Source organism: Malus sylvestris, chromosome 3 (genome assembly GCF_916048215.2).
Source record: "Malus sylvestris chromosome 3, drMalSylv7.2, whole genome shotgun sequence".
NCBI lineage: Eukaryota > Viridiplantae > Streptophyta > Magnoliopsida > Rosales > Rosaceae > Malus > Malus sylvestris.
Window position 1 is genome coordinate 35,774,657 of NC_062262.1, and position 20,291 is coordinate 35,794,947.

Genomic DNA, 20,291 nt, shown 5'->3' on the forward strand with positions numbered 1-20,291 from the left:
GACACTTCCCATTTTTCTTCTTTGTTTTCTTGGTTGATTACTGGCTGAGAAAGTGACTCTAAAATTAGGTGAGATATCCAAAAGAAGTTGTCTGGACTCTATTTTTCCTTGAACAAAAAAAATTATATAGCTAATAATAGTATATGTAAGTTCGTTGGAAAAGGATATTATTCACTTATTCATAGTAAAAAAATAGTAAAATTATTATGTAAGTGCATGATAACTTATTTAGATGCTGACAATCTTGTAATAGATTAATTGAAATACTCATCAATTAGGGTTTTATCTTTATCTCAACTCATATTTTAACCGTTGATAACTTATTATTAAAGTTGTGTCAGGTAATAATATCAATTGGAATAGGAGTCGGTTAGGGCTCCATCCTTATCTCAACTTGTATTTTAGATGTTCATAACCTATTAAGGTTGTGCCATGTAAAATATGGATTGAAATAGCCTAATTTTTTTTTTCTTTTCTTGTAAAAAAATATTAAAAGGAAAAAAGGAAGATAATCATCACATGATGTTTACATAGGATCATGTCATGTCTTTGAAAAACCAAGTATCATGTGACCTTGCTAGCTACCAAAGAAAATAAATGGAAAGGAAATATAATGTCGTGATATCCAACCATCTCTTTAAAAAATTTCGTTGGCATGCAAACTAATATCATGCATAATTCCAATGTGAAAATCCTCGATTTTCAACCCATTAAATTTGATGGTGGAGTCTCCACCTCCATGTCCATGTACGCATGAGCATTCATTATCTAACAACGACATTAAGGGGGCGTTTGTTTGCCCTCATTAAGTGGAACAGGACTGGACTGGACTAGCTGTTAGTCCAATACCGTGTTTGTTCCATGCTGGGACTAACATTAATGAGACTAAAGGGGACTAGCATAGACAAAACCCTTCACTAAGAGGTCTTAGCGAGACCCCCCAATAACCATGGGACTAGCTAAGACTATCCTCTCTCGTCCTCGTCATGCTCAACAACCACTCCCGATAGACTCCTCGTCATCTCCGGTCACCTAGATTATAATAAAATATTAATAATTTATATATTAAATAATATAATATTAGAATTTGTTATTATCCAGCTTCTTAGTCTAACACTGCACCAAACGCTTCACTAAGTTAGTCTAGCTTAGTCTAGTCTAAGCCAGTCCAGCTTAGTCTTTGAAACTAGTCCAGTCCGAGATAGTCCGGCTGTTTGGACCCAATTTTACAAAATCAGTTCGGCGTTAGATGGACGAAATATGTGGATCGTTCCTAGGATAAAGATGTTTTTTTTACGATAATTATTCTGATTAACGATATCTAGATATTATCAATCAGAATAGTTATCTTGGAATTTAAATACATCAACAAATAGATTTTTATCCAACAAAATTGTAGGTGGATTCCATCTTGTCATATAGCCTTCATGCATGGTTGCGGCTGGATATATCAGCATGGGGTTTGATTAGAGTTGTTAGATGCATGGTCTTTATGCATGCATAGGTGACTTGCAAGTGGGATAAGTTCCAGTAGTTAGTTGGATAGGTGTCTGCAACGTGTGGGGCGTATAGGCATTGAGAAAAACAAGGTGATTGTTTTGGATGTGAAAAGAGCCGTGTGTGATTATCCAACAAATTCAGTGATGGGATAAAGTTAAAGTCAAAGTGGGAATAAAACAGGATTAGCATGCAGAGTCCTTATGTGGTGATCGTTTTATTTCTCAGAATATTCCATTACAAGTCTTTAGGTGCAATTGAAATCCTCTGCTTATCATTCAGGCCGTGGCAAGCTAACTCGTCCCTATAAATACAAGATGCTGAGCAACATTTGAGGGCCCCCACAAAATCAACACAAAATTGCCCTGCGCAAACTCTCACAACTTGAGATCTTTTTCTTTTCTTTTTTCGCTGACACATCTTCCGTTGGCATCAACAGCACTGTGGAAGCAACCGGTGATATCTTAAGTCGGCATAGATAGCTCTGTCACCGTAGAGTCGGTCGGTCTCGCAGTATCTTCCGTTGGCATCAACAGCACTGCGGCGAGAACGGTCGATTACCTATCCAAGTCTCGGTCGAGAAGGGTTTTCGAATCCTTGTTGGTCGAGGTCATCTCATTAGCCTTCTCGGCGAGGTGAGGTGTCACAGTTATTACATTCGGCACATTGCAAGCCGAATTCGGTTCGTGAACTTTGTAAGAAATAGCAGCCTTGTCTTCAGGCTCGAGAACCCAAGAGGCCGAGAAGTGTTCCTTTCTCGGCCGCAATCGCAAGACGCAGAAGTCAGTAGCGCGACCCAACGCAGCATCATCAAATTTACTCCTCGGCCGAGCCTCGGCCGACGAGTTGGCACGCCCCGCAATCACCGAAGGACGTAGTTAGCTTAGAATATACTCGGCCTGCGCGCCACGTAGGCTTTGTAGTTTCTAGGGTCAACACCGGCGCAACAAACGCTCCCTAAAAGTCTTAAATCTTTCATAGTGGGTTGGAAAATTAAGTTTGATTATAATTTTAATAGTTATATTATATAAATTAAACTCAAAGTGTGTGATTTTTATACACAATAATCAAAAATCACTTAAACGATTGTGAAAAACCTTAAAGCGTAAAAAATTGTTTAAATTGTAAGCGATACACATTACAACACGTACGTGACGATGTGATTGTTGCACTTTAAGTATGTCGACAAGAAGCTGGAATATCTTTAAGTATGTCGACAGCAACCACCAAGAACCGATTGTTTGTTACGTGTAAAGCAAGCTGGTGGACACCAAAATCTGAGGTGGCCCCCGCCGGTCTGTAGAAGAAGAATGCGTTTCAGTTGTCACACCGTTGCTCAATTTGTTTTGCTTGTCGTCTACGAAAGTTGAGCCCTCCCACTCCATTTCTTTATCTCAAAGTTTTCTAAATCTATCCATATTCTGAGAAATTAGTTCTATCCATATTATGAGAAATTAGTTACCAAAAACATGGTTCGGTATCAACTATCATAATACAAGTGATAAATTTTATTTTTCAAGTACCGAACCATTTGTGTTATGATACTTAATGTTACAAAGTGTTCTCAGCAGAATGAAAAATCTCTTACATATTGTTATGATTATTAATCACATTTATTTCGTTGTTTCCTGACATTTGTTATATATCATGCTCACTTCTTAATTAATATTTCAACGCATAAAGGAAAAAAGAAACAAACAGTAATAGTTATATAGCACATGCTTATCATCTTCACTACTATCATCAAGTCAAATTAATCTTATCCCATGGGGCCTAATGTATTCATCCACCAATTAAAACATTGATTAATGCAGCCTTACGACAAAAACAAAAAAGCAAATGCGTTCTTCCTAATTTAGTATTTTAATATACTTTTTAATAAAGTAAACTGTTATTAGCACTTCAAAATTTTTCATTCTGCACTTTTTACTAGTGTATTTTTCATTTTAATTATAGAAAAATTTGGAGTGTAAAATGAAATTTTTGGAGCGGCAATAACAATTTCCTTAATAAATTAGTGAAATAAAAAAATTTTATAATCCTATCTACCATCCATAACACATTAGATTAGATTTAGGAAAATATCTTTTGTCGAGAATATCATGAATAAATATTTTTTTTGGATTAAATGTTAAAATGGTCCCGGTGTCTTAGTCATTGGGTCAATTTAGTCTCTGTATTTTCAATTTGGCCAATTTGGTCTTTGTATTTATCTCCGTTAGCCAATCAAGAACATTTCCATCTAACTTCTGTAAAAAAAAATTATAAATTATCATAAACTTATTTATAAAATTATTTATTTGATTTAAAATATTTAAAAATGAAATAAAATTAAAAATTAAAAGATAAATTATTCTCCTCCCAACTCCCCGATCTCGTCCCTAACATTACCCCTCTCTTTTCTATGTCACAACCTTAATCATTTTCCAGATTGAAAGTTTCACCTCTTATATGTGTTTTTCTCATTGATTTTCATTTTTCCGTAAAGAGAAAATGTAATTATATCTCATATAATTTTTTTTATGAATTTTTTAAAAGAGATTGAATGAAATATCTTTAATTGGCTAACAGAGACAAACACGAGGAAAAAATTAGCCAAATCGAAAACACGGGACTAAATTGGCCATATGACTATAACACATGAGCCATTTTGACATTTAAACTTCGTTTTTTTTTTTTATAAAGATATTTGTAAAATAAACGTGTGAAGGCGTATGAAGCTTAATTCAAAGTGAAGCTCATGACACATGCGTTGTTTTCCTTACCTTCTTAACCGAATCTAATTTTAGTCCAACCCTATAAAACCACCTGAGATAACACTACAAGTTGTTATCAAGTTGCCACCAAGTTGTTTCCTATTCCTCTAGTACCATGATGCTCATATGCAAATTGTATGGTTGCTTTTCCACGATCGATTAACGAGTGGTGGTGAGTTTCTGTTGAAGGATGTAAAGTCTCACGTCAAAAATGAAAGAATCAAAGATTTATTTTCTTATCACTTTGGAAAACATAAAATTTAAGGCCTATAAGGGGAAAAAGGGTTTGTGAGTGGAAGAAGCACCATTAGTGGTCGATCGAGAGCACTCAATTGCTCAAGCTCCCCCATCCAGTCAGTCCAAAGCACAATGCAAAAAGGAGACATATATTCTTCTGTTTGAATACTTTGTTGATTTATTTAGTCAGCAGGGAAGGTTTAGTGAAAGTTAACCAAATGGAGTAGTGAAGGTTAACCAAATCCATCGTTCACAGGGTGTGAGGTCGTATTAAACACGCCTTATGCTATTCAGATTAGTACAACACTGCACTTTCCACTGGTGGATGGCAAACCAACAAAGTTAACCTAATGCATGCAAATTTTGACCTATGATGCCATATGCTGAATGACGATAGTGATTATCTCACGATCTCATAATTATCACCCAAACCAATTTGGTGATCCCTCTTGTTCTCTCTTACCTATTGTTCGTGTAAAAGGTTGGCTCGATACAAGCTGAGATGAATGTGAAGAGAATCTCACATCGGATAAGTACGACAATAATTTAAGATTTAAATATAGGTGTTCCATTTTTACTTACACCGAGGCTTTTTGAGATAGAATCTCACAGTTGAAGTCCACTGGACTTGACTCCACCTAGGAGTTGGCCCTAGGTGGTTAAGTGGGACAATACCAGTGCATATAGCCTTAGTAGTGGACACTTATGAGAGAAATTTTTAGGTGTGACGAGAACACAAGTGATGCACCACATGTTTTAATAGGAGTGGTGAGAAATTTTATTTTTTAAGTTATTAACTTTTTAACACATATATCCCGTAATTTGTATAGTGACACGTGGTGTACCACCCCGTGCACTAGTCACACTGAAAAATCTCTCCACTTATGGAGCTCGTGACACAACACCTATAAGGAAGAAAATAAATGTTATGAGGCATGTATTTGTGATTTGTGCAAGTGTTATGTTTTAAATTGTGAATCGTTAGCTTTTGTGAAATTGACAGAAATAATGAATTTAAAAATTCCAATTCTTGAGCTGATTAATATCAAATAACGACAACATGCGGATCAAGTATTAAAAGTGATTATTACAACAATTGGAATTTGCATTTCATCATATTTCAGTGAATTTTTCATTTTCTTCTTCTGTTTTTAGTGCCATTTTGTTTTATTTTCATGTGATTTACATGATCTCTTGCTTGGTTCAACGTGATATGGAGAAAATTTTAACTATACCAACTTCATCCTCTCTCGGGCTCTCACAATCTGTTTTTGTAAGAAGATAGATAAAGAAATAGAAGGTATATGAACTCGTGACACGCAAATGTCTCTCTCAATACGATAGATAGGTTTGGGATTTCACCGACCATTATATTTTTGGGCCATCACAGGCTCGAATGTTAGATGACACTCATGTCTTATTAGGCCTTTTTGTTTTGGGCCAGATTTCGTGTAAAAGAAAATAAGAAAGGATGCACATGATAAGGGTGATTCCTGTGACTAACTCCATGAGGTTATTTGGGTTGCTTTCTCATTTAATTTTCTGTTAGTGCGGTGATGTGGAACATGATCGAGTTTTAAGTATTCAATTCTATCATTCTATCATTCTATCATGTCACGTGAATTAATCATACAACTAAACTTTTATTTACAAAAATTAAAAAATTAAAAATTAATGAAAACAGAAAGGGGAACTAAACATCATCGTCTTTAATCATGTTCCCACCAGAGTTGGAGCGAGCTAGTTTAATGTGAGGGCCTTTTGCTCGTCACTCTCTATCTTTCGCTTCGTTTCGCCAAATCCAAGGCGAAGAAAGTTCTGGCCGTCACGAAAACGATGCCTTGAACGGTCGCCAACTACCAAGAACATTTAGGTATCAAATTGATGAATTTTCTATATAAGTTACCATTTTAATTGAAAGGTTCAATTTTAGAAACAACCGTGATGAAAATACCATTATTCATGCTAAAAATTGAGTATTCAATAAAAAATCATCCTTATATTGACTATTGTAGGAAGATTCGTATTTTCTATTAAAAATGATAGGATATTCAGTTCTTCAACATACTGTAACCTACAAACAAGAAGTCACAATGGATCTCAACTAGATATAGAGCTCACTAAAAGTATATCATTCTCACATTCATGTGACCTAAACCTAAGACATTCTTCTTTCAAGTGGATATCAGTTCACGATTAATCATGTGTCATGATAGTTTAGTGTGTTATGTTGAATAAACTTGTGATTTCACCCCGAGTGCATAAACATTATTAATTTTCATCATTGCCTGATTGTTTTATCAGTTACAATCAAAATGACATCTAATTCTTTTATCGGTTACAATATGAAAATGACGTTTACAAGTCATTGAACATGTGAACGAAACCCAATCAATGATTCAACGGTGGTCCCCAACCAAAAAAAGGAAGAAACCAAATCAGTGGTCAGTAGCAATTACCAATTACCAATTACCACTTTCCCACTACTACTACATAACGTAACGCCCATTGAAATGTGGATGGTTTTCAACTTTTAATCATTCCTAATCCTAATCAAACAAAAGCCAAACAGTATTAGTAGATTTAATTAACAATTAGTCATATGTCATTTTCACCCAAACTTCTTTCAGCTATTTTAAAAGCATTTCCAGACGAGTCTTTAATAGCAAAGAAAAATAATTATAAGCGTAATGTCAATAAAAAATGTTAGATAAATGTTAAGGAAGCTCTCTCAAAAGTTGGACTCTACGTAAACTCTCAAACAGTTTCTGTTTTTGGCACAATATTTTATCACGTTGGCATGAATATTGTGAAAGAAAACATAAATGGCGGATAGCCTCATTTTTGAGGAATAAAATTTCGAAGTTGCCTTAATTAACTTGGGAATTAAGCTAAACTCTCAGATAGCTTATGTTTTTGCCACAATATTTTATCGACTTGCCAATCGGTGATTGTTTAGCCTTAATCTCCCGTCGTTTCTAGATGTATCCCGAATGGTTAGGAATCAAGCTATATCCACGACCACCAAATCAAACGACGCCGTCTGTATCGAATACGACGAAACACGGAAGCTCGCTCGTTCGAATCGATTCCGTTGAAAGCACAAGTCCTTCAAATAATAGCCGGCCAGAAAGAAGGTGAAGAAATAGAGAGAGAAAGAGAGAGAAAGGTGAGCATTAATGGCGGCAGAGAAGCAAGTGATGGTGATCGGGGCGGACGACAGCGAGGAGAGCCATTACGCTCTGGAATGGACTTTGGATCACTTCTTCAAGCCTTTAGGCGGCGACACAGCTCCGTTCAAGCTCATCATCGTCTACGCCAAGCCATCGGTTTCCGCCGTCGTTGGCTTCGCCGGCCCCGGTAAGAATCACAACTGCAACGGGAAGTGATCTGTGAAAACCTTTGTGTCTTACATGCTGATTAATCAATTGTTTGTTTAGCTAATTATGATTAGCTAATTTGCTTGTTGTGCCGAATTGCAGGAGCGGCGGAGGTTCTGCCGATCGTGGACTCTGATTTGAAGAAGATGGCTGCCCGTGTAACTGAGAAGGCCAAGGAATTTTGCGCTTCTAAATCGGTATTTGTCAAATTTTATTTATTTATTTTGGATTTTTATCACAAACCGTCTCTGAAATTGACTCAAACTACCAAACTACCAAGATAGTCGCTAAAATTGAAATTAAACGAAGGTCAATTTATATAATTTATAAAGGATATCGAACTTGAGCATAAGCAGGCGACAACTAACCTAACTCACATCTGTAACGTTTTTCTATACGAGCGTTTCCGGCATATACTCAAAAAAGAGATTTGAAATTCTTACGCTATCATAGATTAAAACGGAACCTAATGATCGCACACCGATGTGATACGAACAAGTTGCGTTTCGCTGGCGGCTTTTCTGAGCATTACATGTTCTAATGGTTGCAGGTGACCGATGTGGTCGCGGAGGTTGTGGAAGGAGATGCTAGGAACGTACTGTGTGAGGCTGTTGAAAGACACCACGCATCCATCTTGGTTGTGGGAAGTCATGGCTATGGTGCCATCAAAAGGTATTCCCTCAAACTTGTTCCAACCATTTCGATCGAGTGGAACAACCATCGCTGATTTGTGTGATTAAGTTTGAGCCGAGCTTGAGGATACTTGTTTTCTGTGGAAAATTTAATGCTTTGTTTGGTTCTGGTGCAGGGCGGTTCTGGGAAGCGTAAGCGACTACTGCACTCATCACGCTCACTGCACCGTGATGATTGTGAAGAAGCCTAAAATCAAGCACTGAGTGGCCTCTGGGGTTCAGTTAAGCACGACGAACTCAGATTCGTGTTTGAAAAATTGCTGATATATAGATAATAAATTTGTCCCCTTGAGAGTTGAATCTTGAAAGGTTATATGTTTATATACTTTGTACTTATGGTTTGATCGTTCAAAATTCAGAGTATGGCATGTATTTTATAGGTTGAAACAAGATTCTGAGATTTAATAATCAACTACCGAATTAGAATACTTATTTCCCGCTCAAAGTGATTAGAAATGACTAACTCCCTTCCTGATAGACTCAAATATGAAAGCAAAATGCTTCACAGAACTCAAAGGCTAAAAAGTTTTTATTTCTATATATATATCCATACACGCATACGTACATGTAGAAAAGTCGGAGATGCACCGACCGGATTAGAGTCCAATCTCCGGTAATTCTCGTTGGGACCAAGCTTGCGCTCGAGCCCAAAGTCGGAGTTCTCGAAGAGGACGCCAGAGTGGTGGAGGCCAGGGCAGCAGACAGCGACCTTGTGAAGGGAGGCCCAGCCGCCGGAGGCTCGGAGGAGCCGGTAAGGAGATCAGAGATGACGGAGGGGATGACCTTGTAGCACTCGGTCTTCCAGCAGACGTTGCGGATCAAGGCGGAGAACTCGGTGCAGGAGAACTTAAGAAATAAAACTTGGTGCGGGAGAACTTACCTCATCAATAATTATTGTACATCAAGTGAACTTCTTTACCCGTTTTCACTTATGGTGTAGTTTGTTGCTGTTAGATTCGGTTAAGGGCATGAGATGCTTTTGAATGTAATTATGATTTTGTCAATCGAGAAAAGTACTATTCTCATCGTCATGTATCAAAAGTTCGAATTAGCTGTCGAGAAAAGTACCATTCTCTTCATCTCATTGAGAAGTATGATTTTCGTTTTTGAATTATTCGATTTTGTAGACTATTAAAGAAGTTATGAACATTTAAAATTTATCCAGTTTTTTACGAGTTTTCCAGTTTTTCCGCTGATCAGTCATCTTTCAGGCTATTTTTCGACCATCTCCAGCAACCATTGGTCTTCCAAATAAGTATAATCTTGTTCTACACTTTCTCATCTTCATTTTGATATATTATGTGTCGAATTTGGTTAAGAAACGATTGAGTTACAAAGCTTTGAAAATTGTCCAAACTTCTGGCCAAGAGCTTCGGCATACTTAACGGAGTTTTTAACGAAATGACCAAAATAATGGATGGTGGATAATTTCACACACCATTCCTATTGATTTTCAATCTCAAAGGCTAAAATAATAGATGGTGGATAATCTCAGACATCATTTCAGAGAAATTTTATTTCTTAAGTTATTAACTTTTTGATATACATATTTGATGATTTGTATAATAAATGTACCATCCATATCATTGAAAAATCTTTCCATTTAAATAATAGCCGGCCAGAAAGAAGAAGGAACTAGAAACGAGAACACAACAAAGAAGGTGAAGAACGAGAGAGAGAGAGAAAGGTGAGCATTAATGGCGGCAGGGAAGCATGGTTAAGAAACGATTGAGTTACAAAGCTTTGAAAATTGTCTAAACTTCTGGAGTTTTTAACGGAATGACCAAAATAATGGATGGTGGATAATCTCATGCACCATTTCTATTGATTTTTAATCTTAGAGACCAAAATAATGGATGGTGGATAATCTCAGCACCATTTTAGAGAAATTTTATTTCTTAAGTTATTAACTTTTTGACATACATATTTCATGATTTGTATATGTTGACCCTAAAAACTACCAAGCCTACGTGGCGCGCAGGTCAAGTAATTAATAAGTTAACTACGTCCTTTGGTTGTGTGCGGGGCGTGCCACTCGTCAGCCGAGCTCGGCCGATGAGTAAATTTGTTGATGTTGGGTGCGCGGCTGACTTCTGCGTCTTGCGATTGCGGTTGAGAAAGGAACACGTCTCGGCCTCTTGGGCTCTTGAACCTGAAGACAAGGTTACTATTCTTACGAAGTTCAATATCAAATTCGGCTTTCAATGTGCCGAATGCAATAACTTTTAACACCTCACTTCGCCGAGAAGGCTGATGAGATGACCTCGACCAATAAGGATTCAGAAATCCTTCTCGACCGAGACTTGGATAGGTAATCAACCGTCCTCGCCGCAGTGCTGTTGATGCCAACGGAAGATGCTGCGAGATCGGTTGATTCTACGGTGACAGAGCTATCTATGCCGACTTAAGATATCACCGGTTGCTTTCACAGTGCTGTTGATGCCAACGGAAGATGTGTCAGCGAAAAGAGAAAATAAAAAATCTCAAAGTTATTGAGAGAGTTTGCGCAGGGCAGTTTTGTGTGTTGAATTGGAGGTCCCCTTGAACGTTGCACAATCACTCCTATTTATAGAGACATGCATGCTTGACGTGGCTTAATCTCCAAAGAATTGTATTTGACCTTTGGCATGACTTGTGCCGATTAATCTCCCACTAGTCTTTATCTTAAATTAGGTCAATACCAATTTGATAGGATCAGAACCATCATAATTGTACGCGGTTATCCAACCGAATCAAACCATGCTTTATTCAAAATCTCCACATCCTTGGCCGTAGGATTTGATGGAATCAAACCATCAATGCATGTGTGTTTATGCCCTGAAGACTATGCTAATTATTAGCATATAATTCTTATGCCAACAATTATCTCAATCTAGGATACGTGTGGCTCCATTATTTTTTGTGGTTATTAGGGATTTCATCTTGGTATTATCCCACGCATAGAAGAAGATCATGCACCTCGACAATTCTAGTCACACCCATCACGCTACTCCAATCTGATAACAAGAATTCCAAGTCTATTCGAACTATACTGCTTGTTTGGAGATAATTATTTTCATAAGAAAATGTCGAGATAAACCATTATTAAAATATAAATATTATGATTAAAAAAAACCATAACATTATCCTTTAATAACAAAATTATCCTCACTTCTCCATCCAACGGTCGGGAACCATGCTCACTTAACGGCCTCGATCGCTTGGGTCGATGGTGTAAAATTGGGTCCAAACATTGCCCCCCAGTTTTCTTGAGCTTCGGCTCGTAAGTCGAATGGTGAAGGAAATTATAATTTTTGAACATTCCACAGATCCACTGCACCCGAGCATTCATAAAACCGAGACATTGAAACCAACTCATTTACCACAAAGGGACAATGCGTCGGACAAGCAAACCTTTTTAATACATGACTCGGCAAAAATTTGACTGACCTGCCGAGTCCGGTGAGAAAAATACCCCAAATACCTCGACAAACTGTTGGATGCTGACTTTGAAACTGTGGGCGTGCAGTTTTATAGGACACTGCTTGTTAATTTCATCACTAAACTGGGATGAGGGATTAAATTGTTAGAAAATGCTTGCCACATAGAATGTTTTTGGCAAGGTAGACAATTTAAAGCAAATCCCTCAAGGAGCAGATTGTCTTCAGGGCCCACCCTCAGTGGCCTCTTTTATGTGTGTGTATATATATATATAGATATATATATATATATATTGGCCGGGGCATACATATGCAACTATGGCCGAGGTCTTTGTTTGGTCGAGGCCGAGACCTTTGTAGAATGGTCGAGGCCGAGACCGAAACCAAGAAACATCTAAGCCGACTGCCACACTTCTTTCATTTGGGCATTTTGGCTGATTCTCATATATATATTATATTCGGCCAAAAACTCTACTCCTTTTCGACCTTTTTTTTTTTTTTTTTTTTTTTTTTTTTTTTTTTTTTGCTTTGCCGCCAACCTTTCGAATTGTCATCAACCCTTTTCTTATTCGGCCTCGGCCTAGACAGCCGAAATGCTTTTTTTTTTTTTTTTTTTTTTTTTCAGTTAGTGCATAAAAAATCATTCCTACTTTTTCTCTCTTCTGCACCGAGTATCAAATTTCACGAAGCAGCCTCTTTATATATGCTCATCCTCGGCGAGATTAAAAAAATTTAAACCGCCGATTATATATGTGTTGCCCCCTTATTTTCTTATGCATCGGCCTAAAAAGCCGAATGGTTAAGAAAATAATTTATTCAATATTTTATTTTTTAACAAAAGAAAATGAAAACTGCCGAAACATAATCAGGGGGAGGCCAGCGATGCTTGGTTCCAAGCCGAGATCTTTTAAGACCATCATAGCCAATCAAACTTTGCACTGTGCCGAATAAAAAATGATCTCCATATATATTTGACTTGGAGAAATATTTTTCATTTTCGGCCGCCGAATGTGTTGAACAATTATTATGCCCCCGGGGCATAATAATTTCGCCGATTTTGGCTTTTAACTCGAATAACTTAGCCGAATGGGATTTCTCTATATCGGCTTTATCGCCAATAATCATATCGACTGGCGTGGTTTTTCTGGCTAGGTCTATGTCTCGGCCTTGTTCGTCATTGGAGCACTCCTCTGACGAATCATTTTCTGAGTCGACTTTTGGCTCAGAAACTTGAACTTTTTCTTCTAGGCTTACCACACTTTCAGTCTCGACCGAAAAAATAGGTGGCCTTTGTTCTTCGGCCAAATTAACAATTTTCTTAGGCCAAATATTGGTTGTGGCCGGAGTGGAAATTTTCCCCCCGGCTTCTTGCCTTTCAGAAATTCTTCCCAATCTCTCGAGAAGTTGCTTTTGCTTCTTTAATAGGCGATGACACTCATCCCTTGAAGCTTGATCGAGATAGATCATGTGAACTTCATAGTTTTAGCACTGGGTCCCACTGGGCGTGCCAAAATGTTGACCCTAAAAACTACCAAGCCTGCATGGCGCGCAGGCCGAGTAATTAATAAGCTAACTACGTCCTTCGGTTGTGTGCGGGGCGTGCCAACTCGTCGGCTGAGCTCGGCTGAGGAGTAAATTTGTTGATGTTGGGTGCGCGGCTGACTTCTGCGTCTTGCGATTGCGGCCGAGAAAGGAACACGTCTCGACCTCTTGGGCTCTCGAACCTGAAGACAAGGTTACTATTCTTACGAAGTTCAATATCAAATTCGACTTTCAATGTGCCGAATGCAATAACTTTTAACACCTCACTTCGCCGAGAAGGCTGATGAGATGACCTCGACCAATAAGGATTCAAAAATCCTTCTCGACCGAGACTTGGATAGGTAATCAACCGTCCTCGCCGCAGTGCTGTTGATGCCAACGGAAGATGCTGCGAGATCGGCTGATTCTACGGTGACAGAGCTATCTATGCCGACTTAAGATATCACCGGTTGCTTTCACAGTGCTGTTGATGCCAACGGAAGATGTGTCAGCGAAAAGAGAAAATAAAAAATCTCAAAGTTATTGAGAGAGTTTGCGCAAGGCAGTTTTGTGTGTTGAATTGGAGGTCCCCTTGAACGTTGCACAATCACTCCTATTTATAGAGACATGCATGCTTGACGTGGCTTAATCTCCACAGAATTGTATTTGACCTTTGGCATGACTTGTGTAGATTAATCTCCCACTAGTCTTTATCTTAAATTAGGTCAATACCAATTTGATGGGATCAGAACCATCATAATTGTACGCGGTTATCCAACCGAATCAAACCATGCTTTATTCAAAATCTCCACATCCTTGGCCGTAGGATTTGATGGAATCAAACCATCAATTTGCATCAAAATCTCCACATCATCTTGGCCGTAGGATTTGATGGAATCAAACCATCAATGCATGCGTGTTTATCCCCTGAAGACTATGCTAATTATTAGCATATAATTATTATGCCAACAATTATCTCAATCTAGGATATGTGTTGCTCCATTATTTTTTGTGGTTATCAGGGATTTCATCTTGGTATTATCCCGTACATAGAAGAAGATCATGCACCTCGACAATTCTAGTCACACCCATCACGCTACTCCAATCTGATAACAAGAATTCCAAGTCTATTCGAACTATACTGCTTGTTTGGAGATAATTATTTTCATAAGAAAATATCAAGATAAATCATTATTAAAAAATAAATATTATGATAAAAAAAAAACCATAACATTATCCTTTAATAACAAAATTATCCTCACTTCTCCATCCAACGGTCGGGAACTATGCTCACTTAACGGTCTCGAACGCTTGGATCGATGATGTAAAATTGAGTCCAAACAGTATAATAAATGCACCATCCGTATCCCGATTTGAAAAATCTTTCCATTTAAATAATAGCCGGCCAGAAAGAAGAAGGAACTAGAAACGAGAACACAACAAAGAAGGTGAAGAACTAGAGAGAGAGAGAAAGGTGAGCATTAATGGCGGCAGGGAAGCAAGTGATGGTGATCGGAGCGGACGACAGCGAGGAGAGCCACTACGCTCTGGAATGGACTTTGGATCACCTCTTCAAGCCTTTGGGCGGCGACACAGCTCCGTTCAAGCTCATCATCGTCCACGCCAAGCCATCGGTTTCCTCCGTCGTTGGCTTCGTCGGCCCCGGTAAGAGTCCTAACTGCAACGGGAAGTGATCTCTGAAAACCTTTATGTCTTACCTGCTAATTAATCAATTAATTGTTTAGTTAATTATGATTAGCTAATTTGCGTGTTGTGCCGAATTGCAGCAGGGGCGGAGGTTCTGCCGATCGTGGACGCTGATTTGAAGAAGATGGCTGCCCGTGTAACTGAGAGGGCCAAGGAATTTTGCGCTTCTAAATCGGTATTTGTCAAATTTTATTTATTGGACTTTTATCACACACCGTCCTTGAAAATGACCCAAATGGTCCCTAAAATTGAAATTCGATTAATATAATCTCTGAAAACGGATGTCAATTTATATAATTTATAAAGGATATCGAACTTGAGCATGAGCAGGGTGAACGCAATGATATGAACAACTCACATTTGTAACGTCTTTCCATATGAGCGTTTCCGGCATATATTCAAAAAGAGATTTGAAATTCTTACGCTATCATATGTCAGAACGGAACCTAATGATCTCACACCGATGTGATACGAAGAAGTTGCGCTTTCGCTGGCAGCTTTTCTGAGCATTACATGTTCTAATGGTTGCAGGTGACCGATGTGGTCGTGGAGGTTATGGAAGGAGATGCTAGGAACGTTCTGTGTGAGGCTGTTGAAAGACACCACGCATCCATCTTGGTTGTGGGAAGTCATGGCTATGGAGCCATCAAAAGGTTTTCCCTCAAACTTGTTACAACCTTTTCGATCAAGTGGAACAATCATCGCTAATTTGTGCGATTAAGTTTGAGCCGAGCTTGGGGTTACTTGTTTTCTGTGGAAATCTTAATGCTTTGTTTGGTTCTGGTGCAGGGCGGTTCTGGGAAGCGTAAGCGACTACTGCGCTCATCACGTTCACTGCACCGTGATGATTGTGAAGAAGCCAAAAACCAAGCACTGAGTAGCCTCTGGGTTCAGTTAAGCACAACAAACGCATATTCGTGTTTGAAAAATTACGATATTTAGATAATAAATTTGTCCCCTCGAGAGTTGAATCTGGAAAGGTTATATGTATATATACTTTGTACTTATGGTTCGATCGTACAAAATTCAGCGTATGGCATGTATTTTATAGGTTGAAGGATGAAGCTTTCAAACTTCTGTATGACGAGTTGAATCTTGACAAGATGAAGCTTTCATGGCAACACAACAATTGAGAAAAATGGAGCCAATAGCCATCGGTTGGAAATTAAAAGATTATGCAAGTCAGACTACAAGTAAAGTTTGGTCTTCGGACTACAAACGCAGCAGTCAACTCTCTTATTAGTGCAAAACATATAGAAAGAATCAAGATTCCGAGACTTAGTCATCAACTACCGAATTAGAATACTTCTTTCCTGCTCACAGCGATTACAAATGACTAAGAGCTGGTTTGGTATTGCAGTGCTTTAAAAAAAAAAACTGCTTCTGCTGAGATGTGGGAATAAGCAGTTGTGAAATAAAGTAGCAGAGTGTTTAGTAAACTTTTTTGTAAAAGTGCTTTTGGAAAAAAAAAACAATATTATAGTGTTTGGTAAACTTTTATGTAAAACAGATATGATTATATGAAATAACCAAAAAATGTATAATACTAGATGTGCCATTAATTTAATTTTCTTAAGTCTTACCCCTTTATTTTCTCCATTTGCATCGAGAAGTCTCTCCAACTACCCCACTACTGAAACAGACTTTCCAAAAACCAAAAACGTCTCTCAAGAAGTCTCCCTCACAACCCCAATTCTCTCAGTTTTTTTTTTTTTTTTGTGGCTCCGTCTTCTTCTTTTTTATTTTCTACTCCGTTCCTCAATCTTTCTCACCTGTCATCTGATTTGCAATACATACATGGTCTAGCTGCTTGAGGAGTTCATTATATACATCAAGTAGGGCCAACGCTCCACGATGCTGGTTTTTTTCTTCTTCCAGGACTAATTATTTTTTCTTTTTGAAACTATATAGTGTGAATTTGATCATACGAAGTAGTTTCCTGTATTTAATTTTGGGTATTTGGAATAATTGAGTTTTGATGTCTGTCTGGGCAATCTGGGCTCTCTTAATTTGCAGAAATACAAAGATCAGTAGCCTGTAAGCGATGTAATCTGGGAAATCTGGGCAAATCTGCAATGCCTAAACCGAATCTAGTCCTCGCCGGAAAAGATAGTGGTATTTCTTAGCTCGATTTTGTCAGCATAGGAGTGAGAGATGACGGACAAGAGATGGGAGGAAGGACAAAGGCAGAAACAACGTCCTAGGGTATGGAATCCAAGGTCAATAACGGTGATTGTTGAAACTAGGAGTGAACGGCGTTGTGGCGTGATCGACGAGGACGACCTTCCAATTGAAGTCGGCGACGTTTTTTAGTTGGTATTATGTGTAATTATTTAATTGTTTAAGGTCATTTTGGGTGTTTGAAAGTTTCATTAAAGGGTTTAGCGCCTCTTGCAAGATAAAACGTATATCTACACATGCCACTTTGAATGTTAAGTTTTCCTAATTTATATTCTACTTGGAACCTCCAACATAGAACGTATATCTAACATGCAATCCATCTGGACATTCGGATAAACTCTGAACATGAGAGACTCATTATGCTTTATGAAAACCCTTTTGAAAAACTATGCAACCCTTAAGACGTGGTGTTCATCTTAAATGAAATTACAATTATTAACCACAAGAAGCCAGCGTCAATTTCAGGGAACTTTCCGACTAAAATTGCATCAAATTACTTTTCTAAAGATCCTAATGGTGACCAGGCATTAAGACAATTAGATCGTTTTAATCATGGTGATTAATAATTCAAAGTAAGCATGCAATCAATCATAAGTGATTAAATAAAAATTACATATTCATGATAAGGCTCAAGGTTTTACCTTAAGAAAATGAATTAGTTACCCATATTCATAATTAAAATCATAGAAAATATTATTATAAAGAAAAGGATTGAAAACACCTTAAAAGTAGAAAATCTTCAAGAACCCTTGCAATTCTCTCTATCTCCAAAGTTTCATAAAAGCAAGCGTACCCTAAAACTGAGAACGGCAAAGTAATATATCCTGCTATGCCATCGCACAATCCCTAAAACTCAGGTCTTTTACTCCAACTAGGAAACTAAATAATAATAAAATAACTTAGAAAATAAAATCCTAATTGAACTAGGAGAATCTGCCAAGTACTTGTCCAGCCACGTTTTAGCCTCAAATATCCCCCAAATCTGGCCCATGATAGCTTGTTTTGAAGATCAGGACGTTTTGAACACATCTCTAAAAGGCCACGAACCCATCCGATGTTATCTTGAGCTCCAAAAACGTAATTCAAACCCAAAATGTCATTATTCCAGCACTGCGCATCGCTCCTTTATTTTATGGGAGTTTTAACGAAAAGCCCATAGTACTGTTCACTTTAACGAAAAACCACATTTTAACACTAAAAAGTCAAACCTGTTACTATTCACTTTACCCTTTATTTTGTCATTATCGTTAAAATTCAAAGTTTTCAAGCCTTTTATATTAGTTTTCCTTTATTTTATTGCCAGAAAGTCACCGCTAGGTAGAAAATTCCAAATTTTGACACAATCAAGCCAAGTGGCTCACGAACGTCCTCCAACTGGAATTACTCCAAAATTCATTTATTTGACCGTGTTTTGTTCTAGAGAAAGTTGAAAGTCCTATATTAAAAATATAATTCAAAGTATCAAAAAATTTTCAAAATATTAATTAAAATATACTAAATATAGGATTAAATATATAATATAAAATATAGTAATCAATCACATTGAAAAATCTTTTCTTTTAAATAATAGCCGGCCAGAAATAAGAACTGGAGAGAGAAACGAGAACACAAGAAAGAAGGTGAAGAACGAGAGAGAGAGAGAGAGAGAGAGGTGAGCATTAATGGCGGCAGAGAAGCAAGTGATGGTGATCGGGGCAGACGACAGCGAGGAGAGCCACTACGCTCTGGAATGGACTTTGGATCATTTCTTCAAGCCTTTCGGCGGCGACACAGCTCCGTTCAAGCTCATCATCGTCCACGCCAAGCCATCGGTTTCCTCCGTCGTTGGCTTCGTCGGCGCCGGTAAGAATCTTAACTGCAACGGGAAGTGATCTCTGAAAACCTTTATGTCTTACCTGCAAATTAATCAATTGTTTGTTTAGTTAATTATGATTAGCTAATTTGCGTGTTGTGCCGAATTGCAGCAGGGGCGGAGATTCTGCCGATCGTGGACGCTGATTTGAAGAAGATGGCTGCCCGTGTAACTGAGAAGGCCAAGGAATTTTGCGCTTCTAAATCGGTATTTGTCAAATTTTATTTATTTGGTTTTTTATCGCACACCGTAATTGACCCCAACTATCAAGATGGTCCTTAAAATTGAAATTCGATCAATATAATCTCTGAAAACGGATGTCAATTTATATAATTTATAAAGGATATCGAACTTGAGCATGAGCAGGGCGAACGCAATGATATGAACAACTAACCTAACTCACATTTGTAACGTCTTTTTATATGAGCCTTTCTGAGCATTACATGTTCTAATGGTTGCAGGTGACCGATGTGGTCGTGGAGGTTATGGAAGGAGATGCTAGGAACGTTCTGTGTGAGGCTGCTGAAAGACACCACGCATCCATCTTGGTTGTGGGAAGCCATGGCTATGGAGCCATCAAAAGGTTTTCCCTCAAACTTGTGCCACCCTTTTCGATCTAGTGGAACAACCATCGCTAATTTGCGTGATTAAGTTTGAGCCAAGCTTGAGGATACTTGTTTTCTGTGGAAATTTTAATGCTTTGCTTGGTTCTGGTGCAGGGCGTTTCTGGGAAGCGTAAGCGACTACTGCGCTCATCAAGCTCACTGCACCGTGATGATTGTGAAGAAGCCTAAAACCAAGCACTGAGTGACCTCTGGGGTTCAGTTAAGCGCAACGAACACATACTCGTGTTTGAAAAATTACGATGTATAGATAATAATTTTGTCCCCTTGAGAGTTGAATCTTGAAAGGTTATATGTATATATACTTTGTACTTATGGTTTGATCGTTCAAAATTCAGAGTGTGGCATGTATTTTGGTTGAAAGTTGAAGCTTTCAAACTTCTGTATGACAAGTTGATCCGTGTATCAAAAGTTTGATTGGCAAAA

At 38.0% G+C, this 20,291-nt stretch overlaps 3 protein-coding genes across 9 annotated transcripts; all 3 read left to right on the top strand.

The window, feature by feature from the left end:
- The first annotated feature begins 7,524 nt into the window (after positions 1-7,524).
- LOC126614851 (universal stress protein PHOS34-like) lies at positions 7,525-20,291 on the top strand. Of its 5 annotated transcripts, none has more exons than XM_050282525.1 (5): positions 7,525-7,659; positions 19,042-19,232; positions 19,355-19,449; positions 19,704-19,825; positions 19,962-20,291. In XM_050282525.1, the coding sequence occupies exons 2-5, from the start codon at positions 19,052-19,054 to the stop codon at positions 20,047-20,049; spliced, it is 486 nt and encodes a 161-aa protein (XP_050138482.1). In that variant the 5' UTR covers positions 7,525-7,659; positions 19,042-19,051; the 3' UTR covers positions 20,050-20,291. The 5 variants fall into 5 exon arrangements, with proteins under 5 accessions (XP_050138482.1, XP_050138481.1, XP_050138483.1 ...); XM_050282524.1 differs by lacking the exon at positions 7,525-7,659 and adding an exon at positions 10,198-10,249 and having other exon boundaries at positions 19,032-19,232; XM_050282526.1 differs by lacking the exon at positions 7,525-7,659 and adding an exon at positions 10,206-10,249.
- LOC126614850 (universal stress protein PHOS34-like) lies at positions 7,652-8,990 on the top strand. Its single transcript, XM_050282522.1, has 4 exons — positions 7,652-7,850; positions 7,973-8,067; positions 8,421-8,542; positions 8,679-8,990. Exons 1-4 carry the CDS (start codon positions 7,670-7,672, stop codon positions 8,764-8,766), a joined length of 486 nt encoding a protein of 161 aa, XP_050138479.1. The 5' UTR covers positions 7,652-7,669; the 3' UTR covers positions 8,767-8,990.
- LOC126614853 (universal stress protein PHOS34-like) lies at positions 10,151-16,266 on the top strand. Of its 3 annotated transcripts, XM_050282529.1 has the most exons (5): positions 10,151-10,249; positions 14,971-15,167; positions 15,290-15,384; positions 15,741-15,862; positions 15,999-16,266. In XM_050282529.1, the coding sequence occupies exons 2-5, from the start codon at positions 14,987-14,989 to the stop codon at positions 16,084-16,086; spliced, it is 486 nt and encodes a 161-aa protein (XP_050138486.1). In that variant the 5' UTR covers positions 10,151-10,249; positions 14,971-14,986; the 3' UTR covers positions 16,087-16,266. The 3 variants fall into 3 exon arrangements, with proteins under 3 accessions (XP_050138486.1, XP_050138487.1, XP_050138485.1); XM_050282530.1 differs by lacking the exon at positions 10,151-10,249 and having other exon boundaries at positions 14,882-15,167; positions 15,293-15,384; XM_050282528.1 differs by lacking the exon at positions 10,151-10,249 and having other exon boundaries at positions 14,887-15,167.